Source organism: Anomaloglossus baeobatrachus, chromosome 8 (assembly GCF_048569485.1).
Source record: "Anomaloglossus baeobatrachus isolate aAnoBae1 chromosome 8, aAnoBae1.hap1, whole genome shotgun sequence".
Lineage (NCBI taxonomy): Eukaryota > Metazoa > Chordata > Amphibia > Anura > Aromobatidae > Anomaloglossus > Anomaloglossus baeobatrachus.
Window position 1 is genome coordinate 9,869,481 of NC_134360.1, and position 18,789 is coordinate 9,888,269.

At 46.4% G+C, this 18,789-nt stretch overlaps 1 protein-coding gene across 1 annotated transcript in view; it reads right to left on the minus strand.

Moving 5' to 3' along the window:
• The window catches only part of FGD3 (FYVE, RhoGEF and PH domain containing 3), a 283,382-nt gene that overhangs the window by 142,799 nt on the left and 121,794 nt on the right, over nucleotides 1-18,789 (minus strand). Inside the window, exon 2 of the mRNA XM_075321297.1 lies at nucleotides 5,979-6,137. Coding sequence (XP_075177412.1) covers nucleotides 5,979-6,137 — 159 coding nt within the window. The remainder of the gene's footprint in view (nucleotides 1-5,978; nucleotides 6,138-18,789) is intronic.

Below are 18,789 nucleotides of genomic sequence, written 5' to 3' on the forward strand. Positions count from 1 at the left end.
GCCACTATTCTGTAGACAGAGCTGCACAGCTGGATACTTCCGACACCGAGGACAGATGATTGGCGACCGTGTCACAGAGATACAACATAATGTGCCAACCTCTGAAATTCAATGGTTAAAGTTTATCATATAGTCCTATTGCCCCCCCCCCAGTGTATAACCTATGACCCTTCATCCCCGAGCATGAAACCTCCGGCCCCTCCCCCAGTGTATAACCTCCATACCCCACACTGATGTCTTGCCGTTTCTACCATGTGACAGAGCGGCCGGGGGTGCAGATCTCACCGATACCAGTGCATCCTGTAATAGGAGCCACGGGGGTAACAAGTCCCTTCCTGACATTTCTCCTCCTGAATCTTCCCCATCACCTGTGACTGATATTATTGAGAAGTGAAAGGAACCGCAACAACTCAGCCACAAAGTGAAGACCCCCATAATGTTACAGAGTGGGGGGCGAGTGCTGAGGAGCAGAGGGCAGAAAAGACGATCACCGTTCTGCTGACCCCATAACTGCAAAGTCCAGACCTCCTCCAGTACCATCAGCACAAACACTGCACCCACCGGGGAAGTACAATGCCGAGCCGTACATCACCAAGCACAATGCCGAGCCGTACATCACCAAGCACAATGCCAAGCCGTACATCACCAAGCGCAATGCCGAGCCGTACATCACCAAGCGCAATGCCGAGCCGTACATCACCAAGCACAATGCCGAGCCATACATCACCAAGCGCAATGCCGAGCCATACATCACCAAGCACAATGCCGAGCCGTACATCACCAAGCACAATGCCGAGCTGTACATCACCAAGCACAATGCCGAGCCGTACATCACCAAGCACAATGCCGAGCCGTACATCAAGCACAATGCCGAGCCGTACATCACCAAGCACAATGCTGAGCCATACATCACCAAGCACAATGCCGAGCCGTACATCACCAAGCACAATGCCGAGCCATACACCACCAAGCACAATGCAGAGCTGTACATCACCAAGCACAATGCCGAGCCGTACATCAAGCACAATGCCGAGCCGTACATCACCAAGCACAATGCCGAGCCGTACATCACCAAGCACAATGCCGAGCCGTACGTCACCAAGCACAATGCCGAGCCATACATCACCAAGCACAATGCCGAGCCGTACATCACCAAGCAAAATGCCGAGCCGTACATCACCAAGCACAATGCCGAGCCGTACATCACTGAGCACAATGCTAAGCCATACATCACCAAGCACAATGCCGAGCCGTACATCACCAAGCACAATGCTGAGCCGTACATCACCAAGCACAATGCCGAGCCATACATCACCAAGCACAATCCCGAGCCGTGCATCACCAAGCACAATGCTGAGCCGTACATCACCAAGCACAATGCTGAGCCGTACATCACCAAGCACAATGCCGAGCCGTACATCACCAAGCACAATGCCGAGCCGCACATCACCAAGCACAATGCCGAGCCGTACATCACCAAGCACAATGCCGAGCCGTACACCACCAAGCACAATGCCGAGCCGTACATCACCAAGCACAATGCCGAGCCGTACATCACCAAGCACAGTGCTGAATGTCGGATGAAGCGGTGTAAAGTCACCACCACTGGACTCTGGAAGAGACGTGTTCTGTGCAGGGATGGATGACACTGCTCTATCTGCGTCTGATGGAGGAATCTGGGGTTGGTGAAAGAGTATGTTACCCGCAATTGCATTGTGCTCACTGTACAGATGGTGTAGGAGGATAATGCTCCGGGCCATTATCAGGGGGCGGCCGTGGCGTCTTATACCAATAAGAGGGAAATCTTAATCTTCAGCACAAGACATTTTGTATAATTGTAGCTTCAGCTTTGTTGGAACATTTTGGGGGAAGACCCTTTTCTGTTCCCTATGACTGTTCCCAGTGCACAAGCTCCATACAGGCATGAAAGGGGGAGTTGGTGGAAGAACATGACCGGCGTCAACCCATCCAAACCCCTTAGGATGACCTATAATGGTAATATTGACCCCAGCCTCTCCTCAACACCAGGGTCTGGCCTCACAACTGATCTTCTAGGTGAAAATGTCCTACATTCGCTTTCAATGTCTTGTAGAAATCCTTCCCAGTAGAGCGGGAGCCGTTCTATCTGCAGAGGGGCCGGCTCCATATTAAGGTCTATGGATATAGGACGGGAGGTGAGGAACGTTCCTGTAGGGGTAATATGGGGGAATAACTGAGTAATGTTGCAGTGTGAGGATTGTACATACAGGAGAGGTTTACCGTTCCAGATCTAGGAGAGCCACCTGCTGTGATCGGCCACTAAGTGTCCAATATTGTGTCTAATATGACGTATTGGCAATGACTGATGCACCGGGGACATATGAGTTGTGTAGATATCCCGGTAATATTCTCTCCCGGTTTCCGCTGTGCACATGACGAGGTCCGGTATTCGCGCGTATCTTGTGACATTAGTTCTTGGTGGCGGTCTGTGTACAGAGAATGTGAGGAGCGTGCAGATCGGAGGAATGCTACCTCTACTTACAGAGCCCGGCCCTCCCACTCGCAGAGGCTTCACATCGTCTGTGGTGTCACCGCAGCCTTCCTTCCTTCTGTAGCTGCCGAGCGCAGAGTGACTCCACCGCCACCGGAAGGACGAGGCGATGACACGACCTGAAGACGCCTGATATAAAGGACTTGTAGTGATGACATTACTGAGTGTGAGGAGCCGAGGAGCGATGACGACTCTAATAATGTGCAACTTCACGTAAAACGCGGCGTGCGACAAGGAAGACACAGAAGTGATACAATCATCTGCAAGAGGTCACAACATTCTTACACCAGCAGCGTTAACCCCTTCACCCCCCCGGCCATTTTACATCTTTCCTCCCTTTTTTTCAAAATGCATAACTTTTTTTATTTTTTCCGTCAATGTTTTTTATGGGACGAATTGTACTTTTGAATGACACTGTTCATTCTGCCACATATTGTACAGGCAAACAATGGGAAAAAAGTGCATTTTCACAATATATATATATATATATATATATATATATATTTTTTTTTTTAATTTGTTCACTAATTGGTAAGATTGACCTGGTAGTATGATCGCCCAGGTCTGTACGAGTTCGTAGATAAGAAATATGTAGAGTTTTATTTTCATTTGTAGTGAAAAAAAAATGAGAAATTTGTGAAAAAAAAGAATTGTGCCTTTGGCACCATTTTCCGAGACCCGTACCTTGGATGTACCAGTAAATCCAAGCCCGAAAATTATTATATTGGATGGTCATATTGCAATCAAAAAGAATATAAAAATATCAAAACATCAAAGCAGTCGTCCGACATCTAGAACGTCCCTTATAAATATCCGTCTTTAAGCCCAAAACACTTTTGTAATCTGCATTAATATAAAATTCCCTATTATTCTCCCCATCTTACTAATATCTTTACGGATTTTTTTTTTCTTGGCAGCAGGTTTACTAGTCCTCTAGTAATACAGTCATTGTTTTATCAGCAGGAGATTATCAAAACTGCAGAAACCAGCCCAGTAAGTGACACATCACTGGAATCAGGGTCTCTTCCCAGATTAGGTGGCAAAAACCTCGTAAGAAATATCAGCATCTATGCAAGTTGCACCTCGTACAACTCCCCATGACATCGTTACAGTTGTGGCACAGGTGACAGACAGTCCTGTGGTGTCCGGCTATAGAAGGTCACAGCGGTTTCCTAAACTAACTGCTCCCTAATCTTCTATTATTCCTGCTTGGTTTCCATCCCTTTCCCTTTAGGACCTTGCAGAGTTCCTCAGCCTTTCAGCTTCTGTTCATCATCACTTTTGTTGTCTTTATATACCTTCACTTTCTATTACTCAGTGCTGGTGATACTTCATATGCCTGTTTCAAGTCCCCAGTGCAAGCAGGTGGCTTGCACACATCTGGAGAATCTTTGTGGTTGTTGCAGTTCCTCTCCCTGAATCATCTGGTGATAAGTTGTTTGTTGTTTTCCCTTGTTTATTATCCTTGTGTGTCCTTTAGTGACTGTCCCATCCGTTCTCTACCTAGGGTCCAGATCAGGGTCAACCTAGGGTCAGGTATCCTGCTCGGCGCATAGGTGCGGAACCTATCCAGGGTGGTTGTAATGCCTGCCTGGATCCACAGACTCAGATGGGCTGTAATGGGGAGGCTAGAGGGAAGCCACTCACCAAGCAGGACCCCCAGAACCCTGAAACCCTTTAACCCCTATGCAGGGATTTGGAATTACACAGGGCCCTGGAGATCACTACCCGTGGAAGGCTACAGTCCGATGAGAGTAGTCGTCAGACAGGGTCAAACCAGGAATTGCGGAACAGGGACAGAATCGGCAGGCAAGGACGTAATCAGAAAACGTAGCAGAGGTCAAATCCGGATCGGGCAGCGAGGTACAAAAACAGCAGGCAGAAGGGTAGTCAGAAAACACACAGAAGTCAGCACACAGGAATCACAAAACAGAATAGGGCGGATCAGGAGCCAGGAAAATCAGAACTATCTCTGGCAGTGGTCATGTGACAGGAGGGGGAATAAGAAGGGTGTGGTGTCTTCGCATTGGTTGTAACTGAATGCTGGCAACTGCAGCTGGAAGATACACGCCACCCACAGTCAGCCAGCGGTACTGCAGATCCCAAGATAACCCAGCCCAGTGGATGATCGGAGCCTGCGCCCACCGGTGCCGCTGACATCGACTACTCTCCCATCACCAGCACCATCCACGGCAGGAACACGGCGTTGCCTGGCGATCGGAGCAGAAGTCGCTGAAGCAAACTCCGGCGGTGACGTAACAGTGGTGATGGGAGCCAGGTCCAGCGGTAGACTTAGTCAGGGGTCAGCTGTCACGAGGCCCTTCTCCCATATCACACAATCAACAGAGCGAGAGATGACTGAACAATCCAAAGAACATTTGTTCCAAGCAAATGATAAGGGCCATCAAATCCACCATATAAAATAGTCCAGTAATGGGATAAATGTCCCGGGGATGAGTCATAATCCTCCAGCAGTCCTTTTCCAGGGAAATCGGGATTTCTCAACGGCTATCTAGGGTGATGCCTGTAGCCGCAGCTTCTCCCCCAGAGGATCAATCTTACTCCTTCTCTCTTGTCTTTCTCAGCCAGAATGAATAATCTCCCAGGTAAGCAGAGAGTTTAGGTGGTTCCCAAGCCCCCCTTCCCCAGACTTAAGCTGGTGTCACACATAACGACGACGACAACGACGTCGCTGCAACGTCACCATATTCTGTGACGTTGCAGCGACCTCAACAGCGACGTCGCTATGTGTGACACATAACAACGATCAGACCCCTGCTGCGAAATCGCTGCTCGCTCCTGAATGCTCCAGGTCATTTTTTGAACGCTGCTATCCCGCTGCACCATGCTGATAAGCTGATAATCCTTTTGTTTGACACCGCAGCAGGGACGCTACGCTACGTCTGAAACCACACAACGACCGTCGACGTCGCTATGATCGCTACTCCGTCGCTGCTTTTTATAACATGTTTGACAGCTTACTAACGATCATCTATGGTCGCTGCTACGTCACAGAATATGGTGACGTTGCAGCGACGTCGTTGTCGTCGTCGTCGTTATGTGTGACCCCAGCTTTAGGGACAAAAGTCCGGCAGGGGATGATTAATCTGCAAACAGGACAATGTACACACAAGGAATACAAAGAATGGACAGCGCACCAAATCTAAAATACGAACCTACACAAAATTACACACAACCCCCCATATTCCACCATCACAGCACCATCTCTCCCTTCCTTAGACATAGGGTTTCCCCTCCCTTTAGCCGTTCGCTTGGTAGTTCCCCGTACCTAGCGCGGCCGTCATCCCCCACATCACAAATTCTTTCTTTAGTTTAATAAAAATTGTTGTGTTTTGTTTTTTTTAGGTATTTTTTCTTTTTCATTTTTCCCAAAATTGATATTTAAAAGAATGTAAAGCAACAACATTACATCACACTAAACACCGACCTTGCGGCTTTTCTAGATTGGTCCTCTTGATTGGATGAGCTTTTGCTCGCGGCTTTTTCCCGGTTTGCTGGACACATGGCGCTGCGGTTGTGTGCGGAGCTTTTCCAAATGGACTCGATTCAATGTGACACTTCACTTGGAACGTGGTGAAGCCACAACCTGAAAAAGACAAAGAAGTGGAACACGTGATTATTTGGGCAATAATAGGTCAAAGACATCAGTGATAAATATTTTAATTAACTAAGCCCTCCCCGATACATGGGTGGAGCAGCGCACGGTAGCCGCATGCCCCTTTCCCATCAATGCTGCCCTTTGACAAAGCATCACCAGTCTCTACAGGCGGCACAACATTACCAAACTATGGCGGCTTGTACTACGGGATAGCTTGGCGGCCACTAGATCCAAACTCTCATATTCATGGATGATGAGGCCGAGTGGCATGAGGAGGACTACATAGAGTCACGCAGAGTCTACTAGACCTGCAAATTCACTAAAATTAAGGGGCCAATTCACCATCGTATATGTAGGCCTTAATGAAGAGGAAAGGTTGGGTAAGATGAGCGGAACTCAAGAAGAGGCGCCGTCCACTCAATGAATTCAGCAAATCTTCTCATGGATCTGTGCACCTCGGCAGAAAGGCTGCTCCAGTCAGGGGCTGCAATAACATTTCTGGTGCGTTATCCCATTAAAGTGCCATAACTTTTAATGAACTCGGCAGGTGGGTGGGCACTGCAACACCCCGTTCTGCAGAAGCTTCTCTTACTTTAGCATACCTGACCGGGTGTAACGGGAAAAGAAAACAACTAAATTTGCTATTATTTTAAATGCAAAATTTTGTGCAAATTTTGTGCCAAATTTTATGTCAAATTTTGTGCAAAATTTTGTGCACATTTTCTACAAAATTGTGCAAATTTTTTTTACAAATGTTGTGCAAAATTTTTGCAAGCTTTCTAAAAAAAACCAAAAATAATAAAATTTATACCAGAAAAGTAGCGTAAACACTTAGATGAATTAGCCCCATAGGTGCAATTATGTTCATTCATGAGACTCCATAGATGTGGAAAAGGCGCAGACGCGGATTACTTCTCACAATCTTGAGAATAGACTTTGTCTTGAATGGCTGAATAAGTGGAGTTGCCCGTCTTTGTGATGCTCTCTCCTTTCACGTCTATGGGAGCTCTGGAAACTGCCAAGTTCCATTATTTTGAGGATTCCCATAGAAGTTAATGGAGATATAGAACATAAATGTTGAAGATGGGAATATGGAAGGGATCAGCCAATATTTTCATCTTGATGTATTTTTTTATGTATTTGTGCCAATTACATTTATCAAATACTTTGCTTCCAGTGTTTCTTGTGCTACAATCTTGCGACCGTCACTATAAACACATAATAGCGCAGCTCGGTGCCGTGCGTGTGAAAAGGTAAAGGAAAAGAAGGATTTGCTTTTCAAAAACAAAAACTATTTCTGCACAATGAATACAGCGACCTGCGAGCGCATTCAACGGAACTGAAACACAGGCTGACAAATAGCACAATACAAATAATAATAAGATACATTCATATACACAAAGATAGAGCATAATACGAGAAACTCATGTCAGGAAAATCTCAGCATGCTCTTAAAGGGATTTCAGGAATTGGGAATTAGGAAATGGGTACCCCCCCCCTCCCCTCCCCTCCCCCCAAACAGCAGCATTCTTGTCTATGGAACGTTCAGCCCAATTCTGTACCAGGTCAGATCTGCAGTAAGTAAATAGTAACAGCCCACAGTGAGTACAACCAATAAAGTCACAGAGAACACTTAGAAATGATTAATCACTGGAAAAAAATATTATATATCGATCCAATATTAGTCTTCACAGATAGCATTTACAGTGGTTACAGAAAGTATTCACACCCTTTTAAATGTTTCACTTTATTTCATTGCAGCCATTTGGTAAATTCAAAAAAGTTCATTTTTTTTTCTCATTAATGTGCACTCTGCACCCCATCCCCCATCTTGCAAAAAAAAAATGTAGAAATTTTTGCAAATGTATTAAACAAGAAAAACTGAAATACCCCATGGTCATAAGTATTCATGTGACGCCCTGGACTAGCCAGGTAGTCACAGATAGACTCCCGCACTACACCTGTCCCCCAAAAAGGTGTCATCAGCCAACCATTAAACCCTAGTCACCTCCATCAGAGCTTGATGGACACACCAAGGGGCAGAGCCAGGCGGTTGGCCACGCCCACCGAGGAGTTCAGAGGGCCTGAGGCAGGAAACAGAGAGGAGTTGAGTTTTGGAGTTGAGTGGAGGAGTCTAACAGGTGCCGGGGTTGGAGCCCAGGCACCTTTGGCTAGGAGGCAAACAGAGGCCTTAGCCTGCAAGAGTCGGGAAGACGGCTCAGTGGAACTGTGGTGGACCGGGACAAGGTAGTGGCCCGCCTTTACCAACCCGGGGAACCGGACTCAGAAACCGGAGCACATAGGGGGGTACTCAGACCCTGAAACGAGGTCCAGAATCCACTGGACTAGTTAATTAACTGATTGCGGTCTGGACTATAGGTCATTTCCCACCCAAGTCCCGACTGAAGACAACAGCCCACCGAGGGGGATAGAAAGCCACCGCACAGGCAGAGAGATCCCACGGGCCAGCCTCTGCGGGCAAACGGGCTCTCCTGACATACACACAGCTGGGGAGCAGACTCCCGTCGCTGAAGCGCAGGCAGCCCAAATACACAACACTGTGCAGGAGAAAGGCCAAGACCACCGAACCGGGTGGGGGACCAGACGCAGCCGGCTGCGGGCACCGACCACCATCAACTTGGTTTACCAGAGACTTGTGTGTGTCAATAACAGTGAATACAACAATGCCATTCGGCCGCACACCGCCCAGCTACCCCCAACGAGCCCCGGGGCCACCATCCCTGCCCACGGAGGGGTTAACAACTTGCTGCATAACATCTCCCCCGGGTGCCCCATAACTGCAGCGGTGGTGTCTACCTTCACCACATCCCGTGGGTGGCGTCACGAACTCAAGCGCGGCTCTGGCCGTGCACCTACCTAACCCCCACCAAAAGCGCCAGCAGCCCCTTTCAGAGCGAAGTGACCCTGGGTCCGGAGGCGCTTGAGCCACCCACCAACGAGCCCGGCTCGGCTGCAGCCGAGCGGTAAATTCACACCCTTTGCTCAGACACTCATATGTAAGTCCCGTGCTGTCCATTTCCTTATGATCCTCCTTGAGATGGTTCTGCTCCTTCATTGGAGTCCAGCTGTGTGTAATTAAACTGATAGGACATGATTTGGAAAGGCGCACACCTGTCTATATAAGACCTCACACTGCATGTCCCACCAAATGAGGATCATGAGGTCAAAGGAACTGCCCAAGGAGCTCAGAGATAGAATTGTGGCAAGGCACAGATCTGGCCAAGGTTACAAAAGAATTTCTGCAGTACTCAAGGTTTTTAAGAGCACAGTGGCTTCCTTAATCCTTAAATGGAAGAAGTTTGGGACCACCGGAACTCTTCGTAGACCCGGCCGTCCAGCCAAACTGAGCAATCGTGGGAGAAGAGCCTTGGTGAGAGGGAAAGAAGAACCCCAAGATCACGGTGGCTGAGCTCCAGAGATGCAGTAGGGAGATGGGAGAAAGTTCCACAAAGTCACCTATCACTGCAGCCTCCACCAGTCGGGCCTTTATGGCAAAGGGGCCGGACGGAAGCCTCTCCTAAGTGCAAGACATATGAAAGCTGCATAGAATTTGCAAAAAAACACATGAATGACTACCAGACTATGAGAAATAAGATTCTCTGATCTGATGAGACGAAGATGGAACTTTCTGGTGATAATTCTAAGCGGAATGTGTGGAGAAAACCAGGCACTGCTCATCACCTGCCCAATACAATCCCCACAGTGAAGCGTGGTGGACGAAGCATCATGATAATGGGGCAGGGACAGGACAACTGGCTGCAATTGAAGAAAAGATGAATGCAGCCAAGTACAGAGATATCCTGGAAGAAAACCTCTTCCAGATGCTCTGGACCTCAGACTTGGCCGAAGGTTCACCAACAAGACAATGACCCTAAGCACACAGCTAAAATAACAAAGGAGTGGCTTCAGAACAACTCTGTGACCATTCTTGACCGGCCCAGCCAGAGCCCTGACCTAAACCCAGTTGAGCATCTCTGGAGAGACCTGAAAATGGTGTCCACCAATGTTCTCCATCCAACCTGAGTTGGATCCTGAGATGATCCTCGCCATGTGTCTACATCCTGGGAAGGAGGCGACAGAGGTGTCTCTATTGAAACACTGTTACTGGCATTAACCTTTATTTATCCAGTGATCCTCAAACAGTCATTAGACCAGCCTTCTGGGACTCCCTACATAATATTCTGGATTTCTTTCACTTGCCACACTTCAGGAACCCATATCTTTCTATTAAGGAGCGACTGGACATGAGAAAGGCCCTGCGAGGCCGAAACGTCTACCTACATTAGTCGCCAAAAATAAACTCACACTGATTTTTGCAAATCTTTAACTCTGTCTCATTGATATAAAGAGGAGAGCGCAGTGTTATTATATATATATATATATATATATATATTATATATACACACACACACACACACATACTGTGGACTACGGTCCCCTCACTAGCACCTCTAAAGAATATTGGAGCTGAGTGCACACTGATATTTTTTGGATATAATACAGGCTGCACTAAGTACTCGTAATGAGTAACGTTATATCAATCGGAGGCTTCTGCTCAATAACTTTGCTTCCCGCGGATCTGAGTCCATACTTATGAAAGGGTTTTATAAATCTAGCGGAATAAGTGCAGCTTTTCATTTATGCGCTTTCCATGTTTCTTGAATACATCCTTGGTTACAGAACCAAATCCAAAAGGTTAATATGGTGGAGACTCCACTGCAGAAATAAGACGGCCATAGGGGACATCACTAATCTTCACCCAGAGGACAATGGAGAATCCACCCAGGAGGTTTATATAGTATCCAGAGTTCATTTATCTTTTTGTTTCCATAAATCAATACAAATCATGAAAAATAAAAAAAAATTTGAGTAATTTATTGTATCAGAGAAATTTGTTTCTTTCTCCTCCTAAACTCACAGGTAAAATGTGTCTCCAGTGAATTTAGACTTTCCCATTACTTGTATAGGCGATGACAGTTGGTGCTTATAAAGTTCTATGGAGACATGTATAACTTGTTTCAGGAGAAAGTTCAGCAGTTTGTCTGTGGTTGGACTCCAGCTCCTCCCCCTGCCTACAACTCCTCCCCTTCTCTTGCTGCCTCCTGCTCCTCACCCTGCCCTCAGCACCTCCCCCTGCCTCCAACTCCTCCCCTCCTCCTGCTGCTCCTGCAGCTCCCCCTGCCTCCAGCACAAATTCCCTGCCTCCAGATCCTCCCCATCCTCTCGCTGCCTTCAGCACCTCCCCCTGCCTCCAACTCCTCCCCCAGCCTCCAACTCCTCCCCCTTCTCTTGCTGCCTCCCAATCCTCCCCCTGCCTCCCACACCTCCCCCTGCCTCCAGCACCTCTTCCCTGCCTCCAGATCCTCCCCTTCCACTCTCCATAGAACTTAATGAGCACTAACTGTCATCTCCTCTCTCAATAATGGGACAATCACTGAATACAGATATACCCCTGAATTGGGAAGGACCGTTCAGTCCAGGAGGAGATTTCTCTAATTAGAAGTCACTTTTATTGATTTATGAAAGAAAAATGAAAACAATAGTTGCCCTTTGATCCCTGCAGGAGCCGCCCGGTGTTGGTATCTTTAGAGGAGCAATTCAATGGAATAATGAAAAGAAATACAGAAAATTAGAAAAAAAATACCAGAACAAGTTGTGCTGTAATTTTCCGCACATAATGATCCTGAGCAGATGATGAAATCTCGTACACGGCAGTTGGTGGGAGGCAGTTGGCTCGGTGCTCGATGATATTCTCAGCAGTGACACCGTGTAACCCTTTATACAACTAAGAACTTTTCGGTTCCTTTACTTTCTTGTTTATAATTGATTTCAAAAATAAAAATTAAAAACAATGGTTACACTTTAACCCCTTCACCACATCCACGACGCATGTCAGAAGTGGATGAGCTCGCCCCATTCTCGGCAGGTCATGGCTGCGTATAAAAGCCAGAACCTGCCGCTGACAATGCCAGGTACAGCAGCATTCCCTCCACATTTGTTAACCTGTTAAATCCCAGGTGTCAAACTCCAACAGCGGGAATTAACATGCACCGCCATGGGGTTGAGACATTTTAAATGCCCATTGGTGCAACCAGGACATGACTGCAGGTCGCCAATAGGTTACTATGAGAGCAGGGGGTCTGCTGAACACCTCCGTCCTGGAAGCTGAAAGATACAATATAGAGGGAGGGACGGCTGAATGATACAATGTACAGGGAGGGATGGCTGAAAGATACAATGTACAGGGAGGGATGGCTGAAAGATACAATGTACAGGGAGGGATGGCTGAAAGATACAATGTACAGGGAGGGATGGCTGAAAGATACAATGTACAGGGAGGGATGGCTGAAAGATACAATGTACAGGGAGGGATGGCTGAAAGATACAATGTACAGGGAGGGATGGCTGAAAGATACAATGTACAGGGAGGGACGGCTGAAAGATACAATGTACAGGGAGGGATGGCTGAAAGATACAATGTACAGGGAGGGATGGCTGAAAGATACAATGTACAGGGAGGGATGGCTGAAAGATACAATGTACAGGGAGGGACGGCTGAAAGATACAATGTACAGGGAGGGATGGCTGAAAGATACAATGTACAGGGAGGGATGGCTGAAAGATACAATGTACAGGGAGGGATGGCTGAAAGATACAATGTACAGGGAGGGACGGCTGAAAGATACAATGTACAGGGAGGGATGGCTGAAAGATACAATGTACAGGGAGGGATGGCTGAAAGATACAATGTACAGGGAGGGACGGCTGAAAGATACAATGTGCAGGGAGGGACGGCTGAAAGATACAATGTGCAGGGAGAGATGGCTGAAAGATACAATGTACAGGGAGTGATGGCTGAATGATACAATGTACAGGGAGGGATGGCTGAAAGATACAATGTACAGGGAGGGACGGCTGAAAGATACAATGTGCAGGGAGAGATGGCTGAAAGATACAATGTACAGGGATATATGGCTGAAAGATACAATGTACAGGGATATATGGCTGAAAGATACAATGTATAGGGAGGGATGGCTGAAAGATACAATGTACAGGGAGGGATGGCTGAAAGATACAATGTACAGGGATATATGGCTGAAAGATACAATGTACAGGGAGGGATGGCTGAAAGATACAATGCACAGGGAGGGACGGCTGAAAGATACAATGTACAGGGAGGGATGGCTGAAAGATACAATGTACAGGGAGGAATGGCTGAAAGATACAATGTACAGGGAGGGATGGCTGAAAGATACAATGTACAGGGAGAGATGGCTGAAAGATACAATGTACAGGGAGATATGGCTGAAAGATACAATGTACAGGGAGATATGGCTGAAAGATACAATGTACAGGGAGAGATGGCTGAAAGATACAATGTACAGGGAGGGACGGCTGAAAGATACAATGTACAGGGAGGGACGGCTGAATGATACAATGTACAGGGAGGGATGACTGAATGATACAATGTACAGAGAGGGACGGCTGAATGATACAATGTACAGGGAGGGATGACTGAAAGATACAATGTACAGGGAGGGATGGCTGAATGATACAATGTACAGGGAGAGATGGCTGAAAGATACAATGTACAGGGAGGGACGGCTGAAAGATACAATGTACAGGGAGGGACGGCTGAATGATACAATGTACAGGGAGGGACGGCTGAATGATACAATGTACAGGGAGGGACGGCTGAATGATACAATGTACAGGGAGGGATGGCTGAAAGATACAATGTACAGGGAGGGACGGCTGAAAGATACAATGTACAGGGAGGGACGGCTGAAAGATACAATGTACAGGGAGGGACGGCTGAAAGATACAATGTACAGGGAGGGATGGCTGAAAGATACAATGTACAGGGAGGGATGGCTGAAAGATACAATGTACAGGGAGGGATGGCTGAAAGATACAATGTACAGGGAGGGATGGCTGAAAGATACAATGTACAGGGAGGGATGGCTGAAAGATACAATGTACAGGGAGGGATGGCTGAAAGATACAATGTACAGGGAGGGACGGCTGAAAGATACAATGTACAGGGAGGGATGGCTGAAAGATACAATGTACAGGGAGGGATGGCTGAAAGATACAATGTACAGGGAGGGACGGCTGAAAGATACAATGTACAGGGAGGGATGGCTGAAAGATACAATGTACAGGGAGGGACGGCTGAAAGATACAATGTACAGGGAGAGATGGCTGAAAGATACAATGTACAGGGAGGGACGGCTGAATGATACAATGTACAGGGAGGGACGGCTGAATGATACAATGTACAGGGAGGGACGGCTGAAAGATACAATGTACAGGGAGGGATGGCTGAAAGATACAATGTACAGGGAGGGATGGCTGAAAGATACAATGTACAGGGAGGGACGGCTGAAAGATACAATGTACAGGGAGGGATGGCTGAAAGATACAATGTACAGGGAGGGATGGCTGAAAGATACAATGTACAGGGAGGGATGGCTGAAAGATACAATGTACAGGGAGGGATGGCTGAAAGATACAATGTACAGGGAGATATGGCTGAAAGATACAATGTACAGGGAGGGATGGCTGAAAGATACAATGTACAGGGAGGGATGGCTGAAAGATACAATGTACAGGGAGGGATGGCTGAAAGATACAATGTACAGGGAGGGACGGCTGAAAGATACAATGTACAGGGAGGGATGGCTGAAAGATACAATGTACAGGGAGGGATGGCTGAAAGATACAATGTACAGGGAGGGACGGCTGAAAGATACAATGTACAGGGAGGGATGGCTGAAAGATACAATGTACAGGGAGAGATGGCTGAAAGATACAATGTACAGGGATATATGGCTGAAAGATACAATGTACAGGGAGGGATGTCTGAATGATACAATGTACAGGGAGGGATGGCTGAAAGATACAATGTACAGGGAGAGATGGCTGAAAGATACAATGTACAGGGATATATGGCTGAAAGATACAATGTACAGGGAGGGATGGCTGAAAGATACAATGTACAGAGAGGGACGGCTGAAAGATACAATGTACAGGGAGATATGGCTGAATGATACAATGTCATCACGGAAGCGGCCACCATATATAACCCTGCAACCCTGCACTTTATAGCCCAAGATGTTATCCCCCTAAATAAGGAGCTGGTGGAGAATGTAGAAAGTGATGAGACCATGAAAGTCGTATTTAGGTCAGAGGGAACAATCTGCCTCCAGAAAAGTACAATGAACTTTTCCTATTCCGCCCCTCGGCTCGGTCAGGACATTGCCGCTGTATCAGGAGACGTTTTCCTTAATCTTCCGTCTAGAAAATGACAGGAATGTGCAGAATAACGTGACTGCAGGAAAAAATGCGCAGCGTTCGATCTCACGTCCTATTCCTAGAGGAAAAAAGGGATTTAATATGGAGATTCTTCACGGTTTCATTTTGGGACCCAGCGGCACAAGTGTTTAGTGATTCTAAGGCACAAATATATCCAATATGATATAATAAGCAGCGACGTTCAGATAAATTATACAGGAACCTTTACTGTCCGCCAACGACAAGAAGCAACATAGAAAACTAACCAGAAGCCAACGGCTCAGTCCCCTCCGGTGCAGCCACAACTCTCCGGTTGTCCTCAACAATTTATTTCTACTTCTCTGTTGTCATGACATCATGTGCGTCAACATGACCGCTGCAGTCAATCACAAAGGCTAGTAATCAGCTGCAGTGGTCAAATGAATGTATCAATAGAAGACTTTTTTTTATTATTTATTTATTTTTTTTTTTTTTTTTTTTTAAAATGCCCCTTAAGCCATGAACTAAAAAGCAAAACAAGCAAAAGTTTTTCCCTTTTTTTCCTGCAGGTGTGTACATTAAAATACACATCCACAATGCCAACCAGCTCGGATTATTGCTTTTTTGTTGCATTTTCCACTTTGGTGGAGCTTTGATGTTGCGTTATTTTAATGCCTTTTTAGTGACCAAATGCTGGGAATCTGCACAATTGCATTTTATCAGACTCCAAAGAAATCTGTAATGGAAAAAATAAAACGGTGTTTATGCTACGTGTGAATATGACCTTAAAAGGGGTTTTCCTACGTCACAGAAGTCTTCATACAATGACTGGGCCTTTTTAATAAAGAGCTAACACCATCAAAAGTGTTGAGTATAGATAATCAAGTCTGAGGAAAGCCAAATTGTCTAGATCCGGTTGTGTCTGCTCCCTGTTCCCGGTCGTCTAGGACCCGTCACAATGTCTGCCTGCAGATTCCATGACATCTTCCTGTCTGCGGCTTTCATGGCACTCAGACTTCCTTGTTTCTCCGGTTGTATCTGCTCCCTGTCCCCGGTCTTCTAAGACCCCTTCACTGTGTCCACCTACGGTTTCCAGGACATCTTCCTGGCTATCTGCGGCTTCCATGGTGTTCATACTTTCTTGTTTCTCCGATTGTGTCTGCTACCTGTCCCCAATCTTCTAAGACCCCTTCACCATGTCCGCCTGCGGTTTTCAGGACATCTTCCTGTCTGCGGTTTCCATGGTGTTCAGACTTTCTTGTGTCTCCGGTTGTGTCTTCTAACTATCCCCGGTCTTCTCGGACCCTTTCACCATATTCACCTGTGGTTTCCAGGACATCTTCCGGTTTGTCTGCATCTTCCCTGGTGTTCAGACTTTCTTGTTTCTCCAATCGTCCAATCGTGTGGTCTTCTAGGATCCTTCAGTGTGTCCACCTGCGGTTCTCAGGACATCTTCCTGGCTGTTTTGAGCTTCCATGGTGTTCAGACTTTCTTGTTTCTCCGATTGTGTGGTCTTCTAAGACTCCTTCACTGTGTCCACCTGTGGTTTTCAGGACATCTTCATGTCTATCTGCGGCTTCCCTGGTGTTCAGACTTTCTTGTTTCTCCAGCTCTGTCTGCTACCTGGCCCCGTTCTTCTCGGACCCTTTCATCGTATCCGCCTGCGGTTTTCAGGCCATCTTCCTGGCTATCTGCAACGTCTATGGTGTTCAGTCTTCATGTTTCTCCAGTTGTGTCTAACTATGCCCAGTCTTCTCGGACCCTTTCACCGTATCCGCCTGCGGTTTTCAGGCCATCTTCCTGGCTATCTGCAGCTTCCATGGTGTTCAGTCTTCCTTATTTCTCCAGCTCTGTCTGCTACCTGACCCCTTCTTCTCGGACCCCTTCACCATGTCTGCCTGGGTTTTTCAGGCCATCTTCCTGGCTATCTGCAGCTTCCATGGTGTTCAGTCTTCCTTATTTCTCCAGCTCTGTCTGCTACCTGACCCCTTCTTCTCGGACCCCTTCACCATGTCTGCCTGGGTTTTTCAGGCCATCTTCCTGGCTTTTTGCAACTTCCATGGTGTTCAGTCTTCCTTATTTCTCCGGTTGTGTCTACTCCCTGTCCCCGGTCTTCTTGGACCCCTTCACCATGTCTGCAGCTTCCAGTTTCAGAGTTACCTTCCTGCCTGTGGATTCCAGTACCAGATCTCTGCCTTGCTGTCTGTGCCCTGCATTCTTCCCCCATCTGCTGCAACCATGTGCACCCCTGGACCTTGGGTTTAGGGGATTTACCTCTTCTAATGAGTCTTCTAACAAGTACTGTAGGAAATTCTAATTTTCCGGATCATTTCCAGTAGTGATAGGATATATGAAATGCTATGTGGAAATCCATGTTCTATCACGCATCCTAACATACAAGACAAACATTTCAAACTCATTACCTTGCCCCTATAACTCTATAACTCGCGGTGAACACCCCCACAGAGCGACCGCTAATTGCAGCCAATACCACAGACCCCTGTAATCAGTGTCACAGCGAGGGGTCATTACATGACTGTTTACCTCTCTGCAGACAATCAGTGCCGGAGCAGCCTCATTTCCTACAGTGACCCCTCGCCGCTCATCATTTACTACATAAGACAAATAAAGTAAGGAATTATCTGGATGACCACTTCTTATTACTAGAACCATCCTGGAAAGGAACCAAATGGATTTTACAACAGCGAACAATTAGCTGTAATCCGTACCAGCAGCATGACGCAGGGGCAGGTCACATACCGAGGAGTTATAATGGACACATCCTAATTGTGTCACCGTAATTCCGATGTTAGTAAAAGTAACAACTGAATTGTTCTCATATTGTGTAAATTGTAAAAACATAAAAAGGGATGATTTATTATTATTTGCAATTTTTTTTTTTATTATTTACGTCACTTTTTTGTCTTATCTTAATGATGCTTTCGTTTTGTCTTGGAACATTTTTTGTTCCTTTTTGTACAAATGTAAAATCTGAGGGTTTTTTACTCCTCTAGGGTACTGGAATACAATTTTGTAAAAGTTTTGCAATATTTTAAAAAGTAAAAAATGAATTACGCCAAGAAATCTCAATAAATAAAACCATACCCATAATGCAAAGAAAAAAAAACCCAACTAAACCAAAAAATTTAAAGAGTGACCATTATAATTTGATTAATTAATAGTAAACATGAAAATAAACTTTGTAATATATTTTATCCGAGAAATCTGCTTCCTTCTCCACCTGGACTGATATTTTACTCTAATGTGAAAGTCTGTATTCACTGAGGACAGATTTTACCTCTGAATTCAGAGATGGGAGACGACAGTTGGTGCTTATAAGGTT